The 9,185-nt window shown below is 49.1% G+C and overlaps 1 protein-coding gene across 1 annotated transcript; it reads right to left on the bottom strand.

The window, feature by feature from the left end:
- Positions 1-595: 595 nt before the first annotated feature.
- On the bottom strand, positions 596-2,569 carry myf6 (myogenic factor 6). The gene is made up of 3 exons (XM_086147365.1): positions 2,025-2,569; positions 966-1,059; positions 596-880 (listed from the first exon to the last, which is right to left on the bottom strand). Exons 1-3 carry the CDS (start codon positions 2,538-2,540, stop codon positions 771-773), a joined length of 720 nt encoding a protein of 239 aa, XP_086003491.1. The 5' UTR covers positions 2,541-2,569; the 3' UTR covers positions 596-770.
- Between the last annotated feature and the right edge of the window lie 6,616 nt (positions 2,570-9,185).

Genomic DNA, 9,185 nt, shown 5'->3' with positions numbered 1-9,185 from the left:
CCTGCAACAACCTGCAGAGGACCCGCCGCGGTCCACACACAACTCCCCCCACCTCAGGCGGTCTGGCGGCCCGCGTGGGTTTGGGTACAAACACAGTCGAGTGGACGGAGCTGACAGAGCCCCCCCTCGGGGGGGATTAGGGGCTTCACGTGCTGCAGACATCTTTGAAGTGAAGCGGCTTAGCTTTCAGTTCTGCCACCGCTCTTGTTGTTTCTTCTAACAGCATGATTGAAGGAATACAGCAGGGTTAGTGGAGGAAAGATGAATTTGCCTCCCACCAACCCCTAACCCTCCCCTCAACACCCCCTCCACACACACACACACACACACACACGCACACACACACACGCACACACACACACACACACACACACACACACACACGCACGCACACACGCACGCACACACACACACACACACACACACACACACTAGCAGATCAACAGCTCTGGAGCAGCATGCAAGCTAATTATTGAACAATGAAAGTGAATAAGAAAATAGGAAAGGAGTTTTGAAGTTGAATCTAGGCTAACATACAACTGGGCTGTAAAAAACAAAGGGATGAACAAAGGTATGAGAAGAACAAAGAAAAGGTTTAGATAATGCAAAAGAAGTTTTAATTCTTCAGGATGGTTTTTGTACAAAGCCTTAAAAACAGCATATCTTCTTCTTCAAAAATAAATAAATCACCTTCTTAGAAAATATGTACAGTTTTGCTGAAAGCCGAGGAAGTTTCGTACGTGCCGCTACTCAAGGTGGCCTCCCGACGCTCACTTCTCCAAGGCGTCCTCGCCAAGGCGGACTTTCTCGTCGCTGGAGATGCTGTCCACGATGGAGGAGAGCCGCAGGAGGCTGGAAGACGCCGAGGACTCCCTGGTTCCTGGACACACAGGCAGGGACTTCAATTCCGCGTTGAGCATTTCACACATTCATGTGTTCATGTCGGCCCCGATATTAGCCTTCACCTTCTCTCTGGTTCATCACCGGCTCCGTGGAATGATCAGCAGAGGTCGGCCACGCCCCCGGGGAGCGCGTCCAGTGGTTTTCATGGCCTGCTGCCTGGAGAAACACACACACATACACAAGCGCGCATGTGTCATCAATCCTGAGTCATCTGATGCAAAAAGTGAGATTAACACACACACACACACACACACACACACACACACACACACACACACAGATTCAGGCTATCACCCAAACTAACACACATATTTAGGCTTACGAACACTCTTTGGGGCTATCACCCCCCCACACACATACACTCTTTCAGGCTATCACCCAAATACACACAAACACACACTTTCAGGCGATCAAACACACACACGCACACAATCACACACGCACACACACACACACACACACAAACATACACACATACACAGACACACACACACACACACACGCACACACACACACACACATACACTTTTTCAGGCTATCAACCAAACACACACGTTCAGGCTATCAAACACACACACACACACACACACACACACACACACACACATACACACAGACACGCGTACACTTTTTCAGGCTATCACCCAAACACCCACAAACACACACTTTCAGGCTATCAAAAACACACACGCACACAATCACACACACACACACGCACACATACACACATAGGCACACACACACGCACATACACGTTTTCAGGCTATCACCCAAACACACACAGACTCGATGAGGTTCTGCCGCCTCCATTTTGTTTTCAGATCTTTGTCCTCCGAGTCCGACCAGCTGTTTCTCAGTTCTCATTTCTCGCTCCTTCATGCAGCTGAAGGTTTAATAACACGTCGAATTCTGATACAAACAGGATTAGAGCCAGGAACCTGAAGATACATGAAATAAAGAAGACAAAGATCCGAATTCCTTTGAAGGAACTGTAAAAACATCAGCGACGTCCTCCTTGGTCCAAACAGCAGTGAAGACCCTGAGCGGGGCAAGGGATTATTTCTGCAAGAAACTGGGGATTAAACGGATCTCTGGACAGTGGGAATCCAGAAGCTGCTTACATGGTGGTCTTTAAAGTCATAAGACGGTCCGTTCTGAGTTTTCTCCTGCTGGTCCAGAGTGTGTAGAAGGTCCTGCAGGCTCTCAATGTAGCTGATGGCGCTGCGCAAGATCTCCACCTTGGGCAGCCTCTGGTTCGGGTTTGCCACTGTCTTCCTCTTTAGTGCGTCGAAGGCCTCGTTGATCTTCTTCAGCCTCCTCCTCTCCCTCAGCGTGGCGGCCTTGCGCCGGTCGGTCGGCGCCGACTTCCTCTTGCAGACCTTGCAAGCCCACATGAGGCACTGACCCTCGCAGTGGGCTCGCAGCCCCGGGGGGGCCAGGACGTGCTCCTCCCCGCTGCTCTCGTCCCCCGTCTCCGAAGGGACTCGGTCCGGTCCCGGGGACGGCGGGCTATCGGTGCCGGTGTAGAGTGGAGACACGCCCTCCATGTCCAGATGCTGCAGAGGTCCATGATCTCCGTCCTCCAGGTAGCGCAAGTCGTTGAACAGATAAGCGTTGGTCTCGAAAAGGTCCATCATGTTGTAGCGACGCCTCTCCTGCCTTTGGACAAACGGACGCTGGCATTTAAATAGAGCAGCCGGGACACGAGGCCAGGCTTAAATATAGAAGGTGAAACTCTACCCGACGCTCTGGATGCCACCAGCTCCCCGGCCCCACGGCCCGACCCCCCTCTTCTAACATGGCGCAGGAAGTCCAGGCTGTCAAAGCGTCGTAGCCGGCTCCAGCACCACAGTTTGTGTCGGGACGAGACGGAGGAAATGGCACTTTTACCTGAACGACCGCAGCAACTGTGCGACGTGCGGCTGCCGGATGCCTGCGGCGTGAACACACGGTTCCAGCCTGAATCGCAGTTGACAGATTGAAGGAGATGGAGAAGCTGTGAGACAAGCGTTTTCAACTTCTCACACAAACCCAGAGAAGTTGTCCTTGATGCACCAGAACCACTCCTTTTTCCTTCATCAGCCATCATAAATGTGCATTCTTCCTTGTTATCAGTTGACAAAAAAGGGACTTTCTGCCCGGCCGATAATCAAATCTGAATTTCCCGCTGCCCCTCAGCAGTCAGCTGAAGGAACTCCAAGCGATCTTCAAGCGATTTTCAGAAGAACCACCACCGATTCCCATGTCCTCCAAGAGCAAAGGCCCATCTCTACAGCTGCAGATACGACAGAAGGAGCAGTCCTGTATTAGAAGTCTGTTAAAAAAAACGGTCATTGCAGGCATGGTTTAGCTCTGGAGGGCCCTCCAGGAGCAGAATTGTGACAGTTTGCCAATAAAACCCTGGAGTACACGGTGGTTTACACGGATCGCGGTGACACTCCAGTTTTAGCCGGACGGACGGGCCAATTGTGAGCAGCAGAAGAATTCCAACCCAAATAGACGGGAATGTGCAGAGTCAAAACGGCGAGCAGAGACGGCTAAAAATAGAGCCGCCACCTCATTCATATAAACAGAGAGGCCTATGAGGAGTTGACATATAACCCCGGCACCTTTCTGTTTGCATCCTGAAAGGCCCCTCTGGAAAGCCGCCATTCCTTTTTTATACATCTGCCTGACCTTTTGTTATGAAATGAGGCACATCGGCGGCTGGCGAGGAGAGAAGATATTCATAGGTTTACGACGTGCCGGGCAGCTTCAAATCACTCACATCTGAAGGCACCTCGGGGGGAGCGAGTACTCGAGTAATTGCTATTTCCCCATGACGTCCAGTGGATTGTTACCTCTGCCTCTCGTGTGCCTCCACTGCAACCGGAGTGCCGTGGCGGTGAAGGCATCCTCCCGAGATGCTCTCACATTCGGTCAGGGGGTTCCTGCTGAAGACAAAGACAGAGACCTGGTCTGAGTTTCATGATCAGCCTTCTCAGCTGAAGCCACTGTACACCTTCACAATTTACCTTCCCTGAGAATTCATGCAAAAACTTCTGCCAACTCTTTTTATGCATTAACGAATTCCCAGGCCATGTAAAAACATCCAGTCACCACTGGGAGCTGTCCTGGACCATCCCTCCCGCCCCCTGCACCACCAGCTGTGGCTGATGTGCGGCTCCTTCAGCCGATGATTCATCCAAACCTAACGCTTCAGATGTTATTTTTGTTGATTTATTTTATTCTTGTTACTCTATTCATATTGTTGTTCAGTTCTGGTTGAGTATTTTTCACCCTTACTGCTCCTTCATGTTGTCCATTATTAGCCCTGATGTTGTCGCTGTTGTTTTCCCTGCTGTCTAGTTATTAGCTTTGCTATCTTCTGTCTTCTAACTGTATCTCTATTTATACTAATACTCATATTTATTTTTGACATTATAACTGTTACACCGCTGTGAAGAAAGAATTTCCCCTATAGAGATCAATAAAGTCTATCACATCTTGAAATTTGGTCCGAGCAGCAACCGCTGGCAGATTTTGTCTTTTTCAGACGAGTCATTGATGGGGGCAGGAGGGCAAGAATAGCCACAGACAGAACATTTTTTGGATGTTTGTGTTTCAGTCACTCCAATCCCAAGGGTGGAGCAAACATCTCGATCACAGCCTTCAAAACGTCAAAAATCTGTATCAAAACGTAAACTACAGACAGGGATATCAATCTTAGAATTGGTTCACGTGAATGTATTGAGTGAAAAGGTTCAAACTTCTGAGAACAATTGTGATGAGCGGGTTTGGTGAAGGCAAACACAAGAGTTTCATGACATTCCTCAGTGGAGGGAGCACGTTCTCTGTGGGCATCATGTCTATCTGCAGGACCATCTGACTGTGCTCCTCCCACCAGCTGCTGGAAGGGGGGACCACTTAGACCTGGTGCTGACATTAAGGGGGTCACAAACCCAGCTGTTAATGAACATGAACCGGGGGACCTCTCGTCGTGGACGAGCCCCTCCACCACCTTCACCTGTTCATGGTGAGTTTACATCTTTATGAGCTTTCATCTGAGATGTGGATTTGTTTACTGCTTTCGGTGGTTTCGGACAACCCTTGCTGTGTGCTTCTTCCTACAGCACGCCATCCAGCTGTGTTTATGCATACGTTGTCTTTATAGTTTCTTGTTATAAATCAACAAAAGGGGAAGCAGGTGTGACTATTCGCAGTAGCCATAAACTCTGTGCTGTTAGTTGCATTCTTTGTAATCAAACTTCGAGGTTAGAGGCCATTTCAGGAGTTATCTTAATCTGAGAATACTGAACTGCCTGAAAAATGTTTCTATCGGCCTTCATTAAATGACATGTCCAAGAGGTTAAACAGAACAAATCTTCTTTAGCAGATCCCACCGTGATCCCAAAACTAAGCCCTGCCCCGTCTCCGTCTCCTCTCAGTCGGGCCGGACAGTTGATCTCCAGACCGGTGCGGGTCGGTGTACCAAGTTGGGTTTTATAGTCCGAAGCGGACAAATTCTGGCACCAATGAAAACAGCTAGAATGACCCAGAGGGTGGGTGCCTCTGGCTGGAGCAGCGCCAATCCATCACGCCGGCTAAAGCCTTACACAAACAATGGCTCCCCTTCTTCTGTCCGGACCCAGCTCGTCCACAGCCGGGATCCCGAGCCTCCGCTGTCCGCAACGATACCGCCCCCCCCTTAAGACACGGCTAATCTCCTTGGCCCGGTTCCCTGCGCCTGGCAGGGCCAGACTCCACGGTGGTCAAACAAAGCGGCGAGGAACTGTCTCTGGAGCTAAGCTAACAGACGGCTCCACTCACTCGTGCCCTGAGCTCGCCGCTTAGAAGCAGGTCTTGGGTTTCAAAGGCGGAGACTGCAGGGTTGCTGATGGCATCTGCCTTCCTTCTGCTGGAAGACGCGGGGATTCAGTTCAAAGGTTGAGCGGCTGAAGTGCATCAATTAGTGCGGAAAGAGCTCGACGGCGCTGCCTGTTTGCCAGCGATGACCTCAGAGCTTTACTTCACCAGGCAGGACGGGAGTCGACACGTCGGCCGGCAAATGGACGGGTATTGACGGAGCGGCTTAAATTGTTGTTCCTCGAGATGGACGCGCAGAATAATAAGTCGTACTTAGCGGGGAAAGAACAGGGGAGAAGCTGGGCGGGGTTCACTGTTCACGGTTCACCCGCGCGATGGCCTCCAGCGGTTCAGCTCTGAGGCTGGGCGGCTGCTGCAGGTCCTGTGAGCATGCTGCCACATAACTCAGGAAAAGTACTAATTCCAGACTGAAGAATACTCAAGTAAAAGTAATCGATGACTACACCATCAGTAAAACATACAAGTAGTGTTCATTGTGCAGATTTTTCTTCACCCGGCTCTCCACGAGCGTCCATCTCAGATTCTTGGAACCTGAACCTTCTGGTGTTGCCGGCCGTCTTTTATTCTCTTTTTCAGAGATTCAGCCCTAATGCGTAACCAGTAGATGACACAGCAGTGCTACTTTCAGAGACGTTTACGTGACAATCTTGAAAAAGGCACCAGCGTTTTACTGGAACTGCATTTTGTTTCCGTCTGAATAATCTTTAAAATGAAACAAAGCGGCTGGACACACAGGACCAAGATTATGTGTCTCCTAGTGAATTGATCCATCATCTACAAATCAAACTGTTCCCAACCTGTTTTTTTAATTCCTATTTATTCTTTTTTAAAGGTTTAACAAACTTAAAAATCAAGGTGTGAAATAAACAACAAATAATCACAAATGAGTGTAGTACTTAACTAATGCGATGTCAGCATTTGAGTAAAAGTGCTCAGTTACTGTGCATCTCAGGCGGTGTTTACCAATCTTTGGGGCGGGGTGCCGCAGCCTTGACCCCGCCAGCAGACGATCGCAGATCAGGTCTGGCCTCCGAGGTGAAGCGTTGACCCCTGTGGCACCAGCGTGACCGGCGGGGCTTCAGTCCGTCTCCCGGCTGGGCAGCAGCCGACATCCCCCTGGAAAAACACAAAGCAGACAATTTCCAATTTCAAAGACGCTGGAGTTTCTTTCAACTTTTTTTCTTCACGCTTTGATGTGGCGCCCTGTAAAACGATACGGCGATCATCAGCATCGTATCTGGGAGCCGGCCCACGTCGCGGGCGATAACACGGGGGCAAATCCCGTCATGAGCAAGTGTGACTGTTACCACGGCGACCTTGACGACAGTGATCCGCCAATATTGGTTTTTCCTGAGGAGCTCGAGTGCAGAACAAAGCGTGTTTAGTTACGGGGAAAATTAGACGCTTGGATGACAAAAACAACAGAGTTGTTCTGGGGGGGGGGGGGGGGTTGATCTCACCGGCTCAGGGAAAATCTAATAGGGTATTGATAAATGTGCGGTTGACAAGTGAGAAGAGCAGGTCTGCAGTGCCATTAAAAAAAAAAAAAAAACAGCCAGTGACTCCCTCCAACCGGACAGCAGCTCGGTGGGCGTGAAGTGGCAGTGGGTAAAGACCATGCCGTGTCCGAGAGTGCCGATTCACAGATTTAGCCACGGTGTATCTTCTAGACCAGACTTGGGCATTTCATGGCCGGGAGTCAAACGTGGCCCTTTGGGCGTCCCTGCATGAGGTCAATTAGAACATGCATGAGAAAACATTTATTCTGTTCATGTCATACAAGTGTGGTGCTTTTCTATTATCATTGCTTTGGCCCTCCAACATTCTTCAGGTTTATCATGTGGCCCTGTGTAAAATATAATTGCCCACCCCTGTTGTCAATTCAACATGCTTCAACACGGTCCTAGTAGAATCGCACCAAAGACCTCGTCCAACAGAATTTTAAAGCGATTTGAATTGATTTGTTTATTTGGTTTGAATTCCCACCTGAGTGAAATCCGTATTATTTGAGTTTTTTCTGCACATCATGGAGTGACCGTTCAAAGATAGAACTACAAACCTGAAGGTACCAGATGGTGATCCGGGTCCCGTCTGGTCAAGAAGAACTTTATGGTCTACATGATTCTTTAGGTTTTCCCGGACATGTACAGATTTTTTTTTAAAACTGTGGCTCATAAATACATTTATGTATTGAACTGTACTGATTGAAGACCAGAGAGGATATGTATGGATAATGCAGCCTCAGGGTGGCACTGTCCCGTGTCTCCCCTTGGGGGGTCACACAGCAGTGTCTCCCTGTGCTGGTCCCAAGCCTGGATAAATGCAGAGGGTTGCGTCGAGAAGGGCATCTGGCGTAAAACTTTTGCCAAAACCAAACATGCGAGTCAACCATAACTATACCATACCGGATCGGTCGTGGACCGGGTTAACAATGACCGCCATTGGTACTGATGACCTACAGGGTACTAATGGAAATTGGGCTACAGAGAGGAGGAAAGGAAAGAACCTGGAGAGACCTGATTGAGAGTAGGGACTTTGAATATTGGGACTTTGACAGGAAAAGGTAGAGAGTTGGTGGACATGATGCAGAGGAGGAAGGTGGATATACTCTGTGTCCAGGAGACCAGGTGGAAAGGTAGTAAGGCTAGAAGCTTAGGAGCAGGCTTTAAGCTGTACTATTATGGTACAGACAAGAAGAGACATGGAGTAGGAGTTATCTTGAAGGAGGTGTTTGTTAGGAACGTCCTAGAGGTGAAAAGAATGTCAGATAGACTTATGAGTCTGAAATTGGAAATTGAAGGTGTGATGCTCAATGTTGTTAGCGGCTATGCCCCGCAGGTGGGATGTGAATCTGAAGAGAAGGAGAAGTTCTGGAATGAGTTGGATGAAGTGATGCAGAATATTCCCAGAAATGAGAGAGTGGTCATTGGTGCAGACTTCAATGGACATGTTGGTGAAGGCAATAGAGGGGACGAAGAAGTGATGGGCAGATTTGGTATCCAGGATAGGAATGCAGAGGGACAGATGGTGGTAGATTTTGCAAAAAGGATGGAAATGGCTGTAGTGAACGCCTTTTTCCAGAAAAAATAGGAACATAGGGTAACTCATAAGAGCGGAGGTAGGAGCACGCAGGTAGACTACATCTTGTATAGACGAGGTAACCTGAAAGAGATCAGTGACCGCAAAGTAGTTGTAGGTGAGAGGAGAGGCAGCGGTAGATTTTCTGACTGGATTATTCAACAGGATCTTAGAGAGTGAGAAGATGCAGTGAGGCTACAGGGAGTGGAGATCAAGAAGCTGGAGGATTTCAGGTACTTGGGGTCAACAGTCTGGAGCAACAGAGAGTGTGGAAAAGAGGTGAAGTGACGGGTCCAAGCAGGTTGGAATGGGTGGAGAAAAGTGTCAGGAGTACTATG

This window comes from Fistularia commersonii, chromosome 5 (genome assembly GCF_037954325.1).
Source record: "Fistularia commersonii isolate RoL2024-O1a breed Wild chromosome 5, RoL_Fcom_v1.0, whole genome shotgun sequence".
In the NCBI taxonomy this organism is placed as follows: Eukaryota; Metazoa; Chordata; class Actinopteri; order Syngnathiformes; family Fistulariidae; genus Fistularia; species Fistularia commersonii.
The sequence above is the reverse complement of the archived record's forward strand: the minus strand, read 5'-3'. Positions and strand labels throughout refer to the sequence as shown.

What these genes read in the sequence shown, in the direction of transcription:
- myf6 (XM_086147365.1), bottom strand. Translation starts at nt 2,540, where the DNA reads ATGATGGACCTTTTCGAGACCAACGCTTATCTGTTCAACGACTTGCGC. An exon ending in ATGACTTTAAAGACCACCAT is followed by an intron (nt 1,060 to 2,024) that starts GTAAGCAGCTTC and finishes GTGTTTCTCCAG; the next exon opens with GCAGCAGGCCATGAAAACCA. An exon ending in GGTGATGAACCAGAGAGAAG is followed by an intron (nt 881 to 965) that starts GTGAAGGCTAAT and finishes CTGTGTGTCCAG; the next exon opens with GAACCAGGGAGTCCTCGGCG.